The 22,449-nt window shown below is 35.6% G+C and overlaps 3 protein-coding genes and 1 non-coding gene across 6 annotated transcripts; 2 read left to right on the forward strand and 2 right to left on the reverse strand.

Moving 5' to 3' along the window:
- Positions 1-8,463: 8,463 nt before the first annotated feature.
- LOC131656262 (probable protein phosphatase 2C 26) lies at positions 8,464-11,093 on the reverse strand. Of its 3 annotated transcripts, none has more exons than XM_058926011.1 (11): positions 10,896-11,088; positions 10,748-10,802; positions 10,588-10,667; positions 10,400-10,481; positions 10,222-10,292; positions 10,006-10,085; positions 9,781-9,878; positions 9,471-9,594; positions 9,300-9,382; positions 8,940-8,988; positions 8,464-8,857 (listed from the first exon to the last, which is right to left on the reverse strand). In XM_058926011.1, exons 1-11 carry the CDS (start codon positions 11,045-11,047, stop codon positions 8,805-8,807), a joined length of 927 nt encoding a protein of 308 aa, XP_058781994.1. In that variant the 5' UTR covers positions 11,048-11,088; the 3' UTR covers positions 8,464-8,804. The 3 variants fall into 3 exon arrangements, 2 of the variants coding, with proteins under 2 accessions (XP_058781994.1, XP_058781993.1); XM_058926010.1 differs by having other exon boundaries at positions 10,222-10,295; XR_009300043.1 differs by having other exon boundaries at positions 8,836-8,857; positions 9,300-9,377; positions 10,222-10,295; positions 10,896-11,093.
- Positions 11,094-11,171: 78 nt separating this feature from the next.
- TRNAG-GCC (transfer RNA glycine (anticodon GCC)) lies at positions 11,172-11,242 on the forward strand. Its single transcript has one exon. It is a non-coding gene; the product is annotated as a tRNA-Gly (tRNA).
- A 32-nt stretch (positions 11,243-11,274) lies between these two features.
- Positions 11,275-12,049, forward strand: LOC131662126 (uncharacterized). The gene is made up of 2 exons (XM_058931821.1): positions 11,275-11,390; positions 11,474-12,049. The coding sequence occupies exons 1-2, from the start codon at positions 11,309-11,311 to the stop codon at positions 11,917-11,919; spliced, it is 528 nt and encodes a 175-aa protein (XP_058787804.1). The 5' UTR covers positions 11,275-11,308; the 3' UTR covers positions 11,920-12,049.
- Positions 12,050-12,211: 162 nt separating this feature from the next.
- On the reverse strand, positions 12,212-15,904 carry LOC131662125 (uncharacterized). Its single transcript, XM_058931820.1, has 10 exons — positions 15,542-15,904; positions 15,365-15,450; positions 15,210-15,276; positions 14,178-14,320; positions 13,562-13,610; positions 13,331-13,468; positions 13,147-13,227; positions 12,888-13,064; positions 12,716-12,802; positions 12,212-12,632 (listed from the first exon to the last, which is right to left on the reverse strand). The coding sequence occupies exons 1-10, from the start codon at positions 15,797-15,799 to the stop codon at positions 12,570-12,572; spliced, it is 1,149 nt and encodes a 382-aa protein (XP_058787803.1). The 5' UTR covers positions 15,800-15,904; the 3' UTR covers positions 12,212-12,569.
- Between the last annotated feature and the right edge of the window lie 6,545 nt (positions 15,905-22,449).

Raw genomic sequence — 22,449 nt, forward strand, 5'->3', positions numbered from 1 at the left:
CATATTTAACATTATTGAATTTGATGAGTCGATAATTTTATTAATGGTCAAAAATAAATAAATTTTGATATCATCTTAGATATTTGAATGAATTTCAATCTATGTCTTATAATAATGACTTATCGTGGAACTATGTATCAATAAGGGTGTTGAAACAAGTGAGAATGGAGAAATAGATGAGAGAGAAATGTGACATAAATATTAAGTTAGTGTTAATATAGTATTTAGTTTCTCTTTCTTCTCTATGTTAAATAGATTGAAAAAGTGGTAGATCATTTTCATTTCTTTCTTCTCACTCTCACTTCTACATCAATCATCAATCAAAAGAAATTTCTCTCTTTCACACTTCTTTCTCTTCTCTATTTTTCATAAATCAATCACACATGAAGCATAAAAAATATATATAAACCCTAGATATTTAAATGTAGAAGCATTTATGATTGTGGAGGGCCTGGGTCAAAGAGGAAAATTAGGCCCAAGAAGAGAATCCTAAAAGAATGCTCTGATTCCATATCATCCTTAGGGCCGGTTTTGAGCAAAATAGAAGGAGTTTCGGACTCAGCAAATAACAGAATTTGGGCTGGAAAGAGTGTGATTGCGTCTTCTCCTGGTGATGCCAACAACTTCTCTGATGGTACCATGCTGTGCGAGGTTAGCATTTCTGACTCAGACATGGTTAATTGCAATCAGAGAATTGTTGAGAACACAAATAGCAGGTTGGGGGAAAAACTCTGGGATGCCATATCTAAGTTAGGTGTGGTTTGCAAAGGGGAGGACAGAGAACAAATCAAGAAAATTGAGGAGATGGAATTGGCTGGTAGAGAGAGAGACAGATAGTTTCGAAGGCGACAAAAACTGTGTTTCAATGATTATAGGCTCTCTGAACATAAGGGGTGGTGGAAGCTTTTTGAAAAGGAAGAGTATTAGTAACATTATTAGGAGGGGAGAAGCAAATATTTTCTTTATCCAAGAGACAAAACTGGAGGTGATTGACGAGTCGATCGCGGGAAATCTATGGAATAAGGAAAGGATTGGTTGGTCCTTCTCAAAGGCTGAGGGGAGATCTGGGGGTCTGGCGATTTTGTGGAAGGAGTAACATATAGATGTGGTTTTCAGTTTCAAAGGGTATGGCTACTTGGGCATAAAGGTTTGGTGGAAGGATAGTTTTCTCTATTTTGTTAACATATATTCTCCATGTTCTCTTAGTATGAAGAAATTGCTGTGGAAGGAGATTCTGTTACTTTGGGACAAATACTCATACGGGGAGTGGTTGATGGGGGGCAATTTTAACGCGACTAAGGCGGATTGTGAAAGGAAAGGGAGGAGTAATGGTAGGACGGCAGAATCTAGATACTTTGCTAGCTTTATTGAAGAGAGTAGGCTTATCGACGTTCCGGCTAGTGGTAATCCTTTTTCTTGGTATAGCGGTGACGGTGAGTCCATGAGCAAAATTGATCACTTCTTAATTGAGGATTCTCTCATTGACAGATGGGGTATTGTGGGCCAACGTATCGCGTCTAGATCCATATCTGACCACTGTCCGATTTGGATTATTATCAATAAAGCTAACTGGGGTCCGAAACCGTTTTTGGTTAATAATTTTTGGTTTGATGATAAGAAGTTTCTCCTGTTTGTGGCTGCGGAATGGGAAAAGCTAAAGTTAGAGGGCAGGGGCGATTTCGTTCTTAAGGAAAAACTGCGCTTACTGAAAACCAGCCTTAGAAGATGGAATGATGAGGTGTTCGGAAGGATAGACTTGAATATTGCGGAAGAGGAGAACGTTATCAACGATACGGATGCATTGCTGGTTTCGTTTCAGGATGGAAATTTGGGAGATTTGGTAGAGATTCATAGTGAGGCGACGGGAAAAATGTGGCTGAACTTGAAGATTAAAGAAAATATGATTTTCCAAAAATCTAGAGTTAAGTGGGATGTGGAAGAAGACTTAAATAGCATATTTTTTCATTGTGTCTTGAAAGCTAGGAGGAGAGCGAATTTTATCAATAGCATTGACTCGGACAACGGAGTTTTGGAGACGGTGGGAGATATAAAGGAAGAGGTCAGAAGGCATTTTGCTAGTAAGTTCTACGTTTCTAACCATTCTCGGCCTTCTCTTGAGGGATGCTCTTTTAAATCAATTTCTGCCGAGGATGCTCTCAATCTAGAAATTCCATTTAGGGAAAAGGAAATTAAGGATGCGATTTGGGGTTGTGAGGGGTCGAAGAGCCCGGGACCGGACGGCTATAACTTATTCTTTATCAAAAAGTGTTGGGGCTTCATGAAAGCTGATTTCATTCGTTTCTTCAACGATTTTCATGACAAAGGTTTTCTATCAGAGGCGATTGTTTCCTCTTTTATCTCCTTAATTCTGGAAAAGGAGCATCCTGTTTCTCTCGACGACTATCAGCCAATCTGTCTGGTAGGCTGCCTGTACAAAGCTTTATCTAAACTCTTGGCTGCTAGATTGAAGTTGGTTTTAGGGTCTATAATCTCTAGCACACAGAGTGCTTTTGTCCCTGGCAAGCAGCTCCTCGAGGCAGTTTTGGTTGCGAATGAGGTCATAGACTCGGCTGTGAAGGAGAAGAGGGGTTGTTTGTTTTTCAAAGTAGATTTTGAAAAGGCCTACGACAAAGTGGACTGGAGTTTCCTTATTTTCATGTTGCGGAGGATGGGCTTCGGTGAAAAGTGGATTAGATGGATGGAGGCAATGGTATGTTCCAGTTGGATGTCGGTGATTGTCAACGGTAGTCCTACGAAAGACTTTGAGGTGAAGAAAGGGTTGAGGCAAGGAGATCCGCTATCTCCTTTCCTTTTTGTTATCATTGCTGAAGGATTGGCGGCGCTGGTTAGAAATGCGGTGAATGTTGGCATTTATTCTAAATTTAAAGTGGGTTCTACCGTTTCTGTTGATATCATCCAATTCGCTGATGATACTTTACTGGTTGGCGAAGGAAATTGGGGTCAGGTTTGGGCTCTCAAGGCGGTGCTGAGAGGATTCAAAGTTGTTTCGGGGTTGGGAGTTAATTTTCACAAAAGTAGGATTGTTGGTTTTAATCTCAGCAAGCATTTTATGGGGGCTGCACCGTATTTCTTGGGCTGTAAGGTTAAAGACAAATCTTTCCTTTTCTTAGGCATTCAGTTGGGATCTAATCACAGAAGGATCTTGTGGTGGAAGCCGCTCATTGATAAACTCAAGGATCGTCTCGCCGCTTGGAAGGGAAGATTCTTGTCTCTCGGGGGCAGAATCACCCTTGTTAAAACGGTTCTTTCTAGTCTGTCTATTTTTCAATTGTCCTTTTTCAAAGCGCCGGCGAAGGTTTGTAAATCTATCGAACAGGTTCAGAATAACTTCTTGTGGGGTAGTAGTTCTGAAAAAAGAAAAGTGAATTGGCTAAGGTGGGATTCGCTTTGTTTACCAATCGAAAACGGAGGTTTGGGCCTTAAGTGCGTAAAAGATTTTAATGTAGCATTGTTGTTTAAGTGGCAGTGGAAAATTTCGCAGGGAGTGGACTCTATGTGGCTGAAAGTGCTCACCGAGAAGTATGGTAATTTGAAGCATCACATTCTCACGCGGGGTGAGTCGGTCAAAAGAGCGAAGTGCTCAAGCTGGTGGGCAGACATTTTGTACCTGGAATCCTATGCTAATTTTTTTGCTGCATCTGTTTTAATTGATGAGGTTAGGAGCATGTTGGGAGATGGTTTGGACATTCGTTTTTGGAGTGGTTTCTGGAATTCTGCAGGTAGATTCATTGATGTTTTTCTCCAACTGTATCAGGCCAGCACTATGAAGGACCAATGTGTCGCCAGTTTCGGTCATTGGGAGGATGATGGATGGAATTGGGGCGGTTTCGGGATAGTTAATCCTAATTTTGTTTTGCAGAATCAGCTGCATAGTTTACGCGGTATTCTGGCTAGCAGGACTCCGAATGATGATGATGCGGATACTGTGGTGTGGCTGCCCGACTCTTAGTTTGGATATACGATAAGAAGCGGTTACAACCAGTTGCATCTTCATCTAGCTGATTCTGGTGGTGGCGGCATTCACCCGGCTCTCTTTGATTTCGTGTGGAAGGCGGCTGTCCCTTACAGGATAAAAGCTTTTGGGTGGCGAAGTTTAATCAATCGGTTACCCACCAAGGATTTGCTGAAGCGGCGTGGTATTATTAGTAACCCGACGGAACTCAGGTGCGTATTTTGTCCTGTGGCTGAGGAATCGGTCAACCATATTTTTATGGATTGTCTTCTCTCAATCCGTGTTTGGGCTGATATTCTTTTGTGGGTGGGAGGCGATTTGGTTTTGGGAGATGACTTGGCCTCTAGCTTGAATGCTTGGATCCTTGGTAACCAGAGAAAGAGGTTGAGGAAGGAGGTTTCAGGTCGGATCTGGTTGGCGGTTTTATAGTGCATTTGGAATCATAGAAATGACATCATCTTTAACGAAGCCAAACCTTGTGTTTCGGATCTTGTTTGGAACATCAAGCTTAAGGTGTGGAAATGGTCTTGCGTTGGCAACATTCCTTATTCCAAATGTAACTATTATGATTTTTGCAAAAATCCCCTGTTGTAGTTTTCTTTTAGTTTGTGTTGGTTGGTAATGTCGCTTTTGGCGTCGTTTCTCCTTTTGTAAGCGGGTTTAGAGTATCCCTAGTGCTCTCTTAATATTATCTCTTGCTTATAAAAAAAAAGATATTTAAATATTTAATGTGTGATTGGTAGAATAGAAGTAGAAAAGAGAGGAAAAAGTGAGAGAAAAGTTGAACAGATATTGATCATTCTTTTGATTAGTAATGAAAGAAGTTGAAAAGAGAGACAAAAAATAGTGTATCTCACTCGCAACTTTAGTTTGCATTTCTCTTCAATTATGAAAGACAAAGTGAGAAAAGATGAACCAAGTGAATGAAGTGACTATCTTACCAAATGAGTTACAAATAGTTTTATTTTATTAGTTTGTTAAATTTAATTTTTTTTTAATTCTTCATCAGATTTTATTTTAATTTTATATTTAAAGATTTTTTTAAATGCATAGGAGAGGAGCTATGTATGGTTGAAGGAGATGAATGAAAAAAATAAAAAACAGAGATTTTTTTTAAACTTCACATTGTTAAATTAAGTTACTAATTGATTAATTAATTAATGTTAAAACATGAGAGAGAGAGAGAGAGAGAGAGAGAGAGAGAGAGAGAGAGAGAGAGAGAGAGAGAGAGAGAGAGAGAGAGAGAGAGAGAGAGAGAGAGAGAGAGAGAGAGGTGTGAAATTGACATTAACAAGTAGTGAGTCCCTTATATACATCAAAGTTACAAAATGATTGGAATTATTTAATGCAATTAAAACAGAAAAATAAAACTGGTAAGTTACAGTGTAACCAGACACGACAAATAGCATAACTGGTTATGTCACCAACATAGTGTCTTTGATTCTGTTTTACGGGCCCGTAACCGGTTACACCAACTAAAATGCAAGAAAACAACATTTTCAACACACCACCTCATTTTAGTTGGTCAAAGTCCAACATGCTCAAACTCATCTTCAACCTCTTGAACATCTCATTTGTTACTCCATTGGTCAACAAATCCACTACATCGTCCTCACTTCGACAATATTTCAATCGTAACTTTCCTTCACTTACTAGCTCCCTTAAATAATAAAATTGCATCTCTATATGCTTGCTCCTTCCTTGTACAATCAAATTCTTCACAAGATTGATTGCAGAAACATTATCAACAAGAATTGTAGTGGCCTCACCCTCATTGCTGCCTAACTCCTTCAATAGATTCATAAGCTACATGGCTTAGAAAGCACATAATGTCGCCGCAATATACTCGACCACACAAGAAAAATGTGCTACCACTGGTTCCTTTTTCGAACGCCAAAATATTGGTGTCCTACCAAACATAAAGATGTATCCAGTCGTTGACTTTCTATCATCTCTATCACCACACAAATTGGAATCGGTGAAACTAAGTAAATCCCATTTTCGGTCCGTATCTGATGTCGGAAAAAGAATTTCACAACCAATAGTTCCTTTGACATATCTAAGGATCCTCTTGACCACCGCCAAATGAGACACCTTCGGTCTCTCCATGAATTTACTAGCAATACTGACACTAAATGCCAAGTTCGGTTGCGTATTGTACAAGTACCATAATGATACAATCAATCTTCGATACTGAGTTGGATCCACATCTTGCTCATCCTCATTCTTGGACAGCGGTAGCCTAGCATCACACGGTGTAATTATCGCATGCATTGTAATGCTCCATTTCACACATTTTCAAGATCTCAAGTGCATACCTCCTTTGTTGCATTAGCAGTCCCATTTTTCATCTCGCCGCCCACCACCATTGTTGCTCTCTCTACGGTCATTCTGATATGTTATGATCTTTTTCTTCGTGTTCAAGTTATCTTTATTACTTTTCATATTTGTTTTTACCTTTTTGTTTCTTCTTCTTCAACAATATTTCTTCTAATCTTATTACAAAATAATTTTGATGTGTGAAACATGTTAATTCATGTGTATTGGAAATTTTTGTTGTTATTATTGTGTTTTATTTGTTAAGCTTTCAAGTCCATTCCCCACCTTCTGATGTCAAGTGCCAACTTTTATATTTGATAATGAATTTATTTCATGATGCATTGAAAATTATGTCATAGTTTCGTATGAATTAAGAATAACTTGTAAATTATTTAAAAAAATAGAGTATGAAATAAATTATTTGAAATATATTATTTTAAAAATAATAGCATAAAATGCACGCAAAACCACTTTAGTGGAAAATATATGATGATTATAATATTTAAAAAAAAAAACGTTCTAAACTGATCAACCAAACTAAATTTTGATTAATTTGATTCTGTTTCATTTTTAAAAAAAAATACTAAAAACAAAATCAAACCAATAAAAATATCACTAGTTTGAACATTTTTTAAACCAAAAATCAGTTTAAACCAAACCGATTACGCCTCTATCCACTAAACTCTAACAGCAACCCTGCTAATTTTATATTGATTAATAAATTAAATTATAAAACAAAAACAACTTTAACAACATTAATGTGAGACATGTTTTAATAAATCAAATTACAAACCATAATTTTTTAAAGGGTTTAGTATGTTTTTTATCCCTATAAAAAATAATATATTTTGGTTTTTACAAAATTATTATGTACGTAGTTTTAGTTCTTTTTTACTAAACAGATATATATTTTTGAATGATTATTTTACATGCATGTTTAGAACGTTATAAAAAATTTCTCAAAAAAAAATTCAAAATTTGATTTTTAAATCAAAATTTTCATTACTTTTATCATTATCTTTTAAAATATAAAAAAATTATATTTAGTTTTTTTCATTTTTAAAAATTCTAAATTTTAGTTAAGAATTCTACGCATGTATGAAAAAAATTATTCCCAAATTTAAAATTTTAAAGATTAATTAAATAATTTTTTAAAACTTTAAAAAATAACTAGAACTAAAATTGTGTACACAAAGTATTTGTAAGGGTAAAAACATATATTTTTTAATAGAGACTAAAAATAAAATTTAAGATATTTATTCAAATCAAAAACATATTTAAAACCTGGAAAATACTTACATGCAAGTATTTCTCTTAAAACCTTCTTTAAAATGGTAATTTTGGAAAATCACGTCATTCTATCATAACAGGTACAGGAGTTCGGGGGCCTTCACAAAAAGTACTAGGGATACTATTCTAGTTCCTAGGATGACTATGGTTAGTTTCACACAACCTAAACCTTCCTTTCCAATTTCAAAGACGTAAGGACAAATACTTTCTACTATGTTTTTAAAGCATGGTCTTCATGGACAATTATATATCATTGTTTTGAGAGTTAAAAGAAAACAAGAGTTGAGTTATTGTATATTGCACACACAGTCAACAACAGCAAACTATTTGAATGGCATAAGCACTTTTAGATTTCGACCCTATATATTAGGAAATAATTTAGCAACAATTTAAGCTCCACTAACAATGGATATAACCTCTTAAAAACAATGGATATGCTGAATATTAATATCACAGTTCCAAAGAATTTTGCAATTATGTAAAGCACAACGTATGAGAATGTGCATGCTAGCTCCTGCAAGATAATTGCACTTCAACAATAGTTTTCCTAGCAAGGTACAACAATATATGTAGTTTTGCTAAAAATATTGTAATGAAGTCTCAACAGATATAGAATAATCAAAGACTTGCCTCTGGTTGCAAATTGCAACAGTCAAACATCATCTCAGAAGGTGCATAAAACATTAACCATGTAATATGGTCCTCATCTTTAATATCTGAGTTTACTCTAATTCGTTTTGAATCACGAAAAGCTGTGTGTCATCAAATGCCAGTTTGAGATCGGCAAACAATTGCAACCATAGGTGGAGCTGTTGCACGGTAATCCTTTATTAGTCACATGCAGAAAACTGTTTAGACGATTGTGCATCATTTCGTCACAGTTACTTCAAATCACCCACCATTTACATATATCAATCAAAAGTTTCTACAATGGTATTCATTCATGCGACTCTTATCTCTTTATTCTCATGTTATGTATCACAGTTGAGTGTGTATCAAAGACAAGTTTTATGTACAATATTTCATAAACAAAACAAAAAAAACTTACAATGAATATATTATACAGCTCCTTTTCCCTATGCATACATAGGAGTATTTCGTGAAGAAAAATTAATAACTTTTGTCTAACAGCATCACCAAAATTTATAGGCGCGATGTACTTGAGGAAACTCTTGCTCTGGTGATCTCATCAATCAAGACCTTGTTTTCTTTATGCATCATCTCATGAACTTACAACCTGACCAACAATTACAGTAATATCATCAAGTTTTCCACCTGATGATTACAACAGAAAAAGTAAAGTCAGCAACATATAGGTAGAAAATAGAAGTTATTTTAGAATTTTCTATGCCCACACCTGTCAGCTTCATTCCAAGAATTTTCTTCCACAGCGGAGCTTCAAATCCCTGGAAAATTGTTAACAATGCATCAAAAGAGAAAAGGACGGTTAATATATTTGTGAATCGGTTTTATGCACACTCAAAAATATAGAATGTGTTTTCAACTTTTCTGGTGTTTGTTGCAGACAATATTTTTTAGTCATTTGTGCAACTGTCAACTTGTTCAATGACTGCAAATCTTTTAAACTTGAGAATGTGACTTCCCTATTAATAAGTTATTTTCAAAAACGAAACGATAATTATAAAATAATGCATCATTTTATATGATCTCTTTTTTATAAAACAAATGAAGTCTAGCTATGAACTTATTTCTTTACCTTGGATCTGGCTTCCAATGAATAGGGAGAATCAAATTTTGAATCCATTGCATGACTGCTTGCCAAGTTAGCTAATGCCTTTGCTAGCAACAAAATGAATTGTGAATCGGTGAAAGTCCTACGGTCGATCTAAGTTCCTCAAACTGACTAAAGCACGAAGGAAGACAATACCAGCATCAGAAACATCTTTGTATCGACCGACGGTTAGGGCAATTTCATGGTCAAAAACATTATCATAGAGCCCATCAGATCCCATGACGATTATGTCTCCTTCGATCAACTCCACATTACTAACCTGTTTCCATGTCAAGGTTAATAAAGGAAAATATAATAGAACTATGTTTATCTCAGGTGTGAAATCCAGGTGTATCCCCTTTGAGAAATTGTGTATTTATTTTAACACATCTTGGCCTTCACCCAAGTCAAGTAAGCTATTTAAACACAAATACAGGCAAGAGTAGCGGCAATTGTTAAACGTTACCATTGCATCAAGGTATGTTTGACCAACCCTCTCAGAGCTCAGTTGGAATGGACAGTCAAAGTAATGTTCTTGTGGAGAAGTAGAAAAAGTTACATTACCTGGAAAAGGAACGCAGAAATTCAAGTTCGCAACATTCAGAGTGTTTTTGCTAAGAGACGAAAGGAAAATCAGAGCAAAAATACATAGGGAAGATTGAATAACTCTTTTTTCAACACAACATATTACCATTACGGATAACTCTTAACCCACAATCACCAACATTAGCTATCTTCAGATTCCCATTCTTTTCCAACATAGCAATGATGCTTCACAGAATCGCAGACAGTAAATCCATCAGATGCATATAATATGGTAGAATAGTTCAAAATTAAAATGCATATCAGTTTTTTTCTTTTAATTCAAACCAGCATGCTAAATAAACAAAAAAAGTGATAAATTTACACAGTAGCTGAGCCTGTAGAGAAAGTAGCAGCATGTGCTTTCCTCATAAGAATTTGAGGATCATTATTCACCTGCTAAATCCACCAATATTCAACATTTTTATTAGCAAACAGCGCATATAAGCATTCCTATTGATTTATGGCTGAAAATGAGAAGATAGAAAAAACATTTATGATACCTCCTCATCTCCTACAAAATTGTAGGCATTAGCCATAAATTCGCGCGGGAATAATGAAGGATCTACATCCTCTTCAGCCCAACTGCAATATAAAACACAAAAACATGTTGAGAGAAATTATCCCAAAACAATATCTCAATATGATGCATAACAGCAATAAAATTGAAGTTATTGAGAAAGTAACTTACCCAGAAACACCATCAGCAACAGCAATAACTCCTCCATTATAGTTGCTCACAAAGAAAGCATCTTCCCCACCTTTCTCAACCTTCACAAACACCACAAATTGAGCAAGTGATAGATACATACACCAAAAATAAATAAATAAAATTACAAAACTATTACTACCTTTTTTGGATGTGGAATAAGGCAAGTCCCAACAGAAAATGATACCTCCGATGACCTATAACCTCATCAAAATTAAACAAAAACCCATTATTAATAAAACCCCAAATAAGCATTAAGATTCAAAAACAAAAATGAAGAGTATTCTAACCTAATTACAGGGTTAAGTTCTGAAGAATGAGAAGAAGAGAACACTATCCTTTTCCTCCTCTTGGCAATTTCATCAACAGCAGATATAGAATATTGAATAAGTGGTTGAGATTGAGAAATCATCATTGCAGTCCTCAATATAGGAATTGCCATTCCAACACCCTCTATCCTTCACTGTTTACACACTACCATGAATATCAACTTTATCATGATTTTTCTTCTCAAACCAAATATAGTATTTAAATAAAGATACAAAAAGTCAAACTTTATACAACAAGCACCAGTGGTCTAGTGGTAGAATAGTACCCTGCCACGGTACAGACCCGGGTTCGATTCCCGGCTGGTGCAAAATTATTTTTTCCCAATAATAATTATTTTAATTTTTTTTTTAAAAATACAAGTATTTATTTCTTCATGATCTTGCATATTTCTGATATTCGTTCTTTACTTTCTCATATCTCAGCAATGAATCGTGCATCCATCGATTCTATCGAAGGTATTTTTGTTTTCTCTCTGAAAAAAAATTTTATTATTAACTCCTTCATGATTTGATTCCTTTTTTTTTTTCTTTATTGCTAGAAAACGGACATGGAAGTGATTCGGACACGAATTCAGAGGACGCGTTGGAATATTACCAGCCGATATCTTCGGTAGACGACGACGGAAGCTCAGACGGAGAGCACGGCGTTGAGTTGCAGCAGCTTCCGAACGGGTACGGTCTGCACGGTGGAGCGGCGAACGGGATCTCGATGCTGGATCTGAACGACGGTGTAGAACAGAAAAGCAGCGACGAGGAAGAGGTGGAGGAAAGGAGTGGAGAAGTGTTTGAAAATGAGATTCGGAGGGCGTTGAGGGAAGATGAGAATAGAAGGGCCGCGCCGCTGACGACGGAGAACACGGCGAGGGTGATGGAGGCGATGCGTGGCATTTCGTTTGTCGGGGAGGTTCCTCAATGGGCTTCGCAAGTTCCGGAGGATCGTTGGATTGATCAGATTCGGAGACGGAGACAATCATCAAACACTTGAAGAAAAAATTTGTTATGCAAATTCATGCTTCTTTTTTTTTTTTCTTCTTCATTTCAATTATGAGTTGTCTTCTTTAAACTTGTTATTACTCGTTTCAAAATTAATATTTTTTAGAAGATGCTTAAACTGATTTATTAATCTCATTTCAGTTTTAGTAATTTATGCTTGTTTTTCATATAATTTTAAGTAATGTAAGAAATTTGGTGTAATGGGACAATAAGGATTGAGTATGCTATTGCATAAATTTGACTAAAGCGTATGTAAAATAATTATTCTCAAAAGCCATTTCAAATTTCTAATCACCAATTGTTTCATCTAAAATTTATTGATACAAAGATTAAGTAGTAGATATTAACTCAGCCATGTAGATAGGGTGTATAACATTTATAAGATTACATTAAATAAACTGGAATTCTAAGCAATGATATCAAACACTGATCTAACTGGTTCATAATGGTATCTAAATATATTTAACTTCAAAACTGGAATTCAAATCTGACTGAAGCTGTTCTTTGCTCACAGAAGCTTCAAGTTCCATTCATGCTTTCTGTCTTTGATTTAGCTCACGCGCATTTTCTCATGAAAATTAAATATGCAATACTGTAGTAGTTTGCAATGGAATTTGGAAGCTACATAAGTGTGCAGCCTTCTTAAGCACCTATGTTTTCAATTTCAGTACCTTTGTCCATTCTTTTGACAATTCCGGCAATAACCTGAAGAGTACAGAAAAACAAAAGTCAGTAAATTTCCGATTTGAGGTTCAAGAATGCTAATATAGGCTGTCTAAATTTTCAACCTTTCCGGGTCCTAGTTCATAGCCTTTCTTCAGCCCCTTGGATAGAAGAGTCTTCACTGTTGTTTCCCATTGAACAGGGGAAGTAACCTGCCAATTGCATTAAAAGTATAATTATTTCACGTTCACGCCCACAGCCACACCCACAGGATAGAAACAAGTATCACCAGCTTACCTGTCGAGCCAATATCTTCTTTATTGAGTCAGGATCTGTGTGTGGCTGAGCATTTACATTGGAAATGACTGGTATTCTTGGGGTTCTAATGTCTGTTGATGCCAATGCTGCTTCCAATCTTGAAACAGCAGGTTCCATAAAACTAGTATGGAAAGCGCCTGCAACAGCTAGGCGCACCTGCCACCATGAAGAAAAGGCATTACTACTTTGCAAAAGGCGGTGTGAAAAAGACAAGTTTAGGGGGAAATAAATATCATACAGTCATTCGAGCCTTGAAAGATTTTGCTTTGGCTTCCACCGCTTCTATTCCTTTTATACCTCCAGAGACAGCATAGTTTCCCTACCAAAATATAACAATTAATTCCATAGAAGGTATTTATCGGAAATTTTAGATATAAAATTTTGCCTGAGGTTGTTAAAAGCCAGAGCCGCGAGAACCTTACTGGACATAAGAAATTTGCAATTTGAACCTTCTCAGCTTCAGGCACTTCCTGATTGGCTGCATCACACAACTGCTGGACCTTCTCTGAGTCCAACCCTACCACACTAACCATGGCACTGCTAGCAGCATCAGAAGCATCCTGTATTCATGTGAATTCAAATTACTTTCCAATGACGTTGGTGGTGTAACTAAGCAAGTCAGACTAGAAACTAAAGCAACTCCGACAGATTACCTGCATGGCTTCACCCCTCAGTTTCACCAATTTCAGTCCATCTTCAAAGCTTACAAATCAAATTAAATACAAGAGTCAAGAGCATGTAAATCAAGAAATAAGTTGAACTTTATGAAAGAAAACACTCAAAGGACATTTCTGTGAAGCAATTTATATCTGCAAAACCACACACAGAATATACTTCTTCATTAGGCGTACGCTACAAGCTGAAAGCAAATGGCCATAACTTCACATAGATGGTATAGTTGTATACTGCCAACACTAAAATCATTTACTAGATAGTAATGACTGTTGTAATTTAAACTATATAAACCTTAAATTATTCACATAGAAAAAAACCAATAGAATAAATAGTTGGGTCACTCACACATATCTAATTGGTCTTCCTAATGCCACAGCCATCAACAAAAAATAGGTGAAACTCAACCATACAGTACAGAAATTTCATGGTAAGAGAAGCGCCACATATGTTGTGAACTTGTGATTACAGATAGCACTTTTTTTATATAATTCTTGATAAATGAGGGGAAAATGAAAACTAGAGGAAATGAAAAGGGAAGGTGGGAAGCAATAGAAAATACATGGTAATTAATAATAGTTACTTTAGTCAACTCACCTGAAAGCCCCAGCAAATGCTAGAGCAGTATATTCTCCTAGGCTCAAACCACATGTAACATCAACAGAATCAATAATCTGCTCGCCTCCCTCACGCGCACGAAGTAGCTCAACAGCAGCAAGACTGGTGACGTAAAGGGCAGGCTGAAGAAGCAAAGAATTAGATGGCAGACTTACATATATGACATTTTTTCTCGATGTATTGCATGGAGAACAAAGTGATGTATTCATGTATTGCATTCTTGTGTACAAAAGACCTATATTATATACTATCATACAGATGTTGGCCTCTTTATTCTTTTTCTCGATTCTGTTTTAAAATATTGATTACATGGGAGGTCTAAAGTCTGATGAGGAGTGAAGGGAATGTTCAAGTGCAGGCAATATGGTCTAGGTGGGGGATTAGACTTTGGTTATAGCTCTTAGATTCATATTTCATCTTTAAGGTTAAGGCTTGGTTGTTGTAAGGTAAGTGGTTGAAAGCAACTAGTTTTTAATCATCAAGAGAGATTTAAAGGTTTATTCTCTATCAGGGAACTTGAAACATCATAATCCATGTAGTCAACCCCACCAAATATAACAAGTTTGGTTGCTGTCGCTATAATATTTCTAATTAGGTAATGTATATAAGCTTAAGGCACAAATCACTCTATGAACTTGAACTTGAATCTGAATCCTGAAGTGGTCCACCAGAAGTGATTTCAGTCTATTCAACTTCCAGTTATTAAACAGATATTTTCTTAACCACTTATTCTAAACACAAACCAACTCTAGAACATTGTTGTGGTACATTGAACCAATGACTCACAAATGGGGTCCAAATCACTGGCATACAACGTTATCATTTACCATTTATGCACATAAAATAGTTACTTGCTTTTGACATTAATATAACTGTAGAGCAGTGTACAAAACCTTTGGTGACTTAACATAGAATATCTGATTGATTCATATATAACTGTAGCCTTGAACAAATCAAATTATCACCATGATTGTTAATTATACTAAACATAACAAAAGCCTCGACGCATACCTGACTGATAACCGTCGAATTCAGCTTTTCCTTCGGCCCGTTAATGCATACATCAAGAAGATCAAACCTAAATCAGAAAAAAAAAATCTCAACATCTAATACAAATCATAAAATCTTGTAAATCAAGTCATAACTATTAGCTAGTAACTAACTACCCTAATATATCATTAGCCTTCTTGTACAAAATTGCAGCAGCAGGAACATTCTGAGCTTCTTTTCCCATTCCAATAGCTTGCGCACCCTGAAAAATCCCATGAAATCAAATAATTTAATTGACACACTTAACACCTTCCTTTTCAATTTGAATCAAAATTGCAGAGAGGAAAATGTACCTGGCCGGGGAAGAGGAAGGCATTGGAGACTTTATAATCAGCCAAGGAAGCGTCATGGATGGAAGCCTGAGATCCGGTGGAGAGGCTGGCGAAAACCCTAGATCGAGGGAAGTGGTGGTTTTGAAGAGAGAGGGTTGGAGGTGAGAGAGTGGGGAAGATAGGGGAAAAGGAGGGAAGAGTGAGAGAAGAAGACATTGTAGAGAGGGAAAAAGGATTGCGAAGAATGCGAGAATGGGAATGGTGAAAGAAAGTGTGCATTCAACTAAGGTATATGGTTTTGTTTTAGTTATGGCGGAGGTAACAAGAGGTATTAGTTAGTACTTTGGAGTGTCAAAGTGCTTGTCTTCAAAACCAAAGAAACCGGCCAACTACTTCATTGTCATACTACATTACATTACATTACATCTCAAATTATTTTTTAAATTATAATTTGATTACTTTATTAACAAATATACTAACTCAAAGTAATAAAATAAATACTTTCTTTACAGAAATTGAAAATATTAATAAGGATGTAAGTAAATTCGAAGAGTTTTTAGAATGGTTTGCGATAATAAATTGCGTGGATAAAATTTATAGAAAATATGATAATGAGAAAGTGATTAGATCTTAATCAATTTTTAAAAAAAAAATGATTAAAGAGAGGGTCGAGTTCAAAAAAGGAAGATAACTACACAAACACCTTTAAAGAGGTAACAACACCAGTTTTGTCATAATTCAACAGATCATTTAAAACTGTTGGAGCTTCACTAAAGACTCGATATGTCTTTTCAAAACACCACATACTAGATAGGGCATTAGCACACAAATTTGCTTCTCTGTAAGTATGAGCCACTCGAGCAAGCTCATGATCCGCTATCAACTTCCTAATGTCTCTGGTTAAAGCCAAACAGCTAGGATTACTACAACCACACCCTGGGTAGTTCTCACCACTAGCTCGGAATTCTCATTTACTTCCACTCTCCTCAACCATAATTTTTTAGTAGTCTATCGCGGCGGGAAAATTGAGATTAAGCTATTGACTAACTTAACTCAAAAAAAGCAAGAGTCGCCACCGATGTTTATTGTTTCTAAAGGAATGAGAAAAGATCGAATAAAACCCAATGAAGTTTTAAAACAAAACTAATCAAACAAATAGAAAAGGGTACGGGGGTTGGTTATGCAAGGGGAAGGTACTAGCACCCCTCAGATCTGTGGTACTCCACATGAACCTTTTTGAAAATTTGTGTTAAAACAAAAGAGTTGTGTGCAAAAGATTGATGGGGTGAGCAAAAAACATTTTTATGATTTTAATTTATGCTCGGCAAGACATCCATCTTGTGCCTACATACCTCATCGGTGCAATGGAGAAGTCGGGGAATTTGTAGTTCTGATCACAAAGAAACATGATGGTTTATTTTTTAAATGAAAAGGCACTTTGTCATCTTAGGTGAGAAAATTTAACCATCACTCATAAACATGAGAACAGATAGATCTTTGCATCATAAGTGAAAGAAGGGTTCTAACTTGGATAGAAATCAACAAGTATGCCACTAGCTCTTTCAAGTGAAAAAGAATCAACACCATGTCAATCAATATCATGAAGATAGGAGAATTACATCTTAACTATGATAATTTCTCATTCCTAATCTTTGAGAAAAAGTTTTAAAATGAAAAGCTAAATGACAAAATATTTGAATGAGGTTTATGATCACTTGACAAAAGCCAAGGCTTATTGCAAAAAGAGTTTAAGTTTGAAAACAGAGAAGATTTTGAAAATGAGGGAGAAAATTTTGAAAATTTAAGAAAATGGGTAAGAGATGAAGAGACTATCCTAAAGCATAAAGTAAAAGCTAAGGACAAGAACAATCTAACCAACAAAGAAGCCAACACTTGACATGGAGTCAACATAAGCATTTCTTTCCTTTGGATTAACCTCAAAGCATAATACCAGATGGGAAAAAGCACTTGAGCAGATGAATAACCAAATAGCCATAAGTTCAAAATAACAATCGACTTAAGCATGTATCAGATGAATATTGAATTTGCCCTAGATGAACTTGTATCAGATGAACTTTCAAAGTTTCAAATCAATAAACCTGCACACAGACAAGACAACCTGACAAAACCACCAACAGATAAAAATTCCAAAGTCTCATATACATTGGTATCAGATGAAGGTTCCAAGTCAAGGTTCTAGTCCTAAGTCCAAAGGTCCAACTCCTTGAGCAAAGGATAGTAGTCATAGTCCAAAGTCCATCATTAAGTTTTTTAGGGTTTTCTTTATTAAGTGTCTTTTAACAAATAAACAAAATAAAAGCTCGAGTGAGCAAAGAGAAAATAAATGCTCAAATGAGCAAAAGAAAAGGGATTTAAAGATAAAATGCTATGAATGATAAATGGCATAAAATAAAGGGTAGAAAAGTAAAGTGCAGAATAATAAAGTGCGGAATAGTAAATTGCGTTAAAGTAAAAGTTAGTACAATAATATGGTTAATTGTTAGTGTTAGAGTTAGTAATCCAATTCGGGATAAATTTAGTGCTATGTTAAGCGATTGTAGATGTACTTATATAGAAGTAGCATTTATGAGGTCGATCAATAACGTTTATGTACCATATTTGCTAGAGAAATGATAGATATCATTCTCTTAAAACAAACAACATAAGTCAATATAAAGAGAAGAAGATGGAGATGGATAAGAGATGACATCAACAAGATCACAAGTGAAAAAGAATTCTCCTAATCATCATGAGACTTCACTTTGATGGTTCATTAGAGAAATCGTAAGACCATAACCTCCACACAATAAACTTCTCAAGACATGCACTCATAAGAAGAAGATGAAGAAAGATAATGCAAAATTATGAAAGGTCTTGAAAAAAAATTAACAAAAGGAAATCTAAAATTCAATATTAAACTCTAAATAAGAAATAAGTATTTAAAACAATTACTTTTGATATTTGTTTATATAAAAAATAAAATCTAATTAACTAAAATATATTTTTTTTATATATTTTTTATTAGAAATTAATAAATAACAAAAACAATTTGTAAGACACAAAAAATAAAAATAAAAACATGGTCCAAAATGAAACAAAAATAGGGAGGTGTAAACAAATGAGGCGCATAATCCAATGAAATCAGTAAGCCCAAAAAATGAAATACTAGCCCGGGTGTGTAACGCTAGATTAATTATTTCTTCTACCTTCTTTTCGACTCGATAATCTTTTGCAAGATGTCCCATTTTATCACAGTTATAGCACTTGCATGAGTTGCAATCCTTCGCATAATGACCATGTTTGTTACACTTGTAACATTCGATGTTGGAGTAGTTTGACCGACCACCTCTTTGACCACGTCCTCTGCCACACCAATTTTGTTGGCTTGACTGTCCTCTCTCGAAGTTGCTGCATCGACCACTTCAACCACTGTCACGACCTCCACGGCCACGTCCTCTTCCTCGAAATTTTTGAAAAAAAAAGTACCTTTTCGTCTTTAGTAAAGATGGAAAGAAGTATAACCTTGACTTGAAAACCCTAGCCTAATGAACCTTAGCTGAAGGAAACTTATCAAGCTCAAACACAATGGATGAGAAACCCTAAACCTATTGCCTTGGATGCACAGTGGTTTACATATTTGAAAAGAATCAACATCTTAGCCCATAGCATGCTCGGATGAATCAATGATGAAGACATAAGCACTTGATCTTTAAAGTATCTTGATGAGGATAACTTGATGGATCGTGATGACCTTTGCCAAGAAGGATGCTCATGATGCTTGTGATCCAACACCATAGTTCCATACCATGAGTGATGAAAGAACCAATTGAATCAACTTGAGTAAATTAGAGACTTCAATCCATATAGAGACTTCAATTTGAAAATCTTTGAAAACCTTGTTGAACCTTTTCTTGAATTGTATCGTTTGGTATTGTGATTGTTGTTGTGAAGTGAAGTATTGTTGTATGATGATGCAACATAGAGACGTGATTACGAAGTGATGTATTACCATGATTGGTGATGATTTTGTTGTTATCGTTGGATTTATAAATTTAATTGATGATGCTTGGTTGTTGATGAGATGTGCTGTATATGTTGTTTTGTGTGGATGTCACATTCATCGAGTCACATCCATTGCATAAAGAGACGACGCCTTAATGGAAAAAGTGATGAGGCCTTAATGGTAAAAGCGACAATGAGCCCAAGTGGATATTTTTGAGACGATGGGAGTTATACTCCAAATGGTACCACATGCATTTGCATAATTCGAGTCACATTTGTATTGCATTTGAAATTTCTTTGAATGTGCGGTTGTTGTGGCGTGATGATGAGATGTTATTGTGATGTATTGAAATTATACTCGTGAATTTGATATGTTGTCATAATTGATTATTGACATGTTGTCATTTTGTAAGTCTTTTAGTGATGATAGTTGTTGTAAGATGTTATGTGATGAGAAATGGTGATATATGTATGATCTTTACCATGCTTTGAATATTATCATACACCTCTTTATAATGAATGATATCTCACCCCTTCTGTTTGAATGTTACTCTCTGTTAGTAACGTGCAGGTAACGACGTGGAGTAGCCGTTTACCTATTAGCTCGAGTCATTGTGTTTATGCTCTGATACGTAGCACTTGGGGGATGTTTGCGTGTTTTGATTATGTTGTTATATCTTGTCGAATTTTGTTATTATTCTCTTTGATTGAGACATGTTGGATTTGTTGATTTCCATGTTTGGCATAAATGTTATGATTTGGATTTATGTTGTTATTTGGATTCCGCTGCGATATTACAAGGTTGTTTGGATTTAAAAGACTAATGATGTATGATTTCCTCTTTTATACGTGTTATGTATATTTATGTATGAGCTTGCATGAGATTTGTTTAAGTTGATAAATGTGGCGCCTCAAACACGTTGTTGTTTTTGTTATTTGTGCTGATTGCTTTTGTGTTGTAGTGAAAAGTTGAGATGGCTGGGAGGAATAATGTTGTGATTGTTGCTGCTTTAGAAGCAATGTCTCAAGCTTTAGAACATCAACCGAATGTTGGTGAGAATGCTGCTTCTCGCAATTTGGCTACCTTTCAAAGGAAGAATCCACCTGTTTTCAAGGGAACTCATGATCCTGATGACGCATTGACATGGCTAAAGGAGATTGAGAGAATCTTCCGTGTGATGGATTGTACTCCAGACCAGAAGGTTCGGTATGGACTTATATGAAGGATAGAAAAACACTTAGAAAAGGGGGGTTTGAATAAGTGTAGTTTTAAAACTCTTAAGATAAAAACAATTTGCACAATGATTTTTATCCTGGTTCGTTGTTAACTAAACTACTCCAGTCCACCCTTGACAAGGTGATTTACCTCAACTAAGGATTTAATCCACTAATCACACAAGATTACAATGGTTTTCCACTTAGATAACCTCTAAGTCTTCTAGAGTATTCTGATCACACCTTGATCACTCTAGGAACACAATGCTTAGATAACCTCTAAGACTTCTAGAGAATCCGATCACAACTTGATCTCCTCTAGTTCTTTACAAATGAATGTAAAAATTCTTACAAGAGTTATACAATGCTTCTTAATAAGCTATAATCACAACTGTGATATTTCTCTTAAAGTTTGAGCTTAATCTCACTAAGATATTACAACAGTAATGAAGTGAGGTTGAAGATGAAGTTTGAGAGCTTTCGAATTTGACAGCGTTTCTGTATGTTTGCGCAAAAGTGTTGTATTCAGCTTCTCATCAGAACTTCTATATATAGGCGTTTGAGAAGATGACCGTTGGGATCATTTAATGCGTTGCATGATCCGTACAGCATTGCATTTAATGTTTCACTCTTTTGTCAACTACCTCGAGCCTTGCTTTTGCTGCGTCTACTGACTCTGCCATTAATAGCTTCTAACGTTCCTTTTGTTAGTCAGCGTAGCCTGCCATCTTGTACTTGCTTTTGATTTGATGTTTGTAGATACAACGTTTGAATATCATCAAAGTACAATAGCTTGGTGCAGAGCATCTTCTTGTCTTCTGACCTTGAAGTGCTTCTAGTGTGATACCATGAGAACTTCAGTGCTTCTGCTTCTGATATCAAGTTCTTCTGATGCTTCAATAGATCATGTTCTGATTCTGCTTGACCATCTTCTGATGTCTTGCCAGAGCATGTTCTGATGTTGCATGCTGAACCTTCTGAGTCAGTGCTTCTTGCGCTGATTTTGTGCATACTCTTTATATGATTCCTGAAATGGAAATTGCATAGGATTAGAGCACCACATTATCTCATACAAAATTCATATACATTGTTATCATCAAAACTAAGAATATTGATCAGAACAATTCTTGTTCTAACAATCTCCCCCTTTTTGATGATGACAAAAACATATATAAATGATATAAATTTGCAATCAGAATAATAGACGGCTAAAGACAATTACACAATTATAGCATAAGCATATAATTATAGTGTGTGAATGTGTCTCCCCCTGAGATTAACAATCTCCCCCTGAGATGAATAATCTCCCCCTGAAATAAATACTGGAAGAAATTTATAAATAAATGACTTCCCTGAGTATTTTCCATTTCAGTTGAGACGTTCACAAATGCCTATATCTTCAGAACATTCAGAGCTTCTGCTTCTTGCTTCCATAGGATAACTTCAGAGCTTTGAATTTCTTCTTGAGTCATTGCATGCTTGATTGAATCAGAACATTCTTGAATGTACCAGAGCGTCATCAGAGCATCTCTACATCCTGAAATGTTTCAAAACAAACTAGACTGCAAGAGTCAAAGCATGAATGAATCAGAACATATAATATGTATCAGAGCATATAGAATGCATCAGAACATAGGATATGTATCAGAGCACATTAAAAATGTATCGGAACATATAAAGGATAAGAATGTGTTAGAGTATATTCTATCACA

The sequence above is a fragment of the Vicia villosa genome, linkage group LG3, assembly GCF_029867415.1.
Source record: "Vicia villosa cultivar HV-30 ecotype Madison, WI linkage group LG3, Vvil1.0, whole genome shotgun sequence".
In the NCBI taxonomy this organism is placed as follows: domain Eukaryota; kingdom Viridiplantae; phylum Streptophyta; class Magnoliopsida; order Fabales; family Fabaceae; genus Vicia; species Vicia villosa.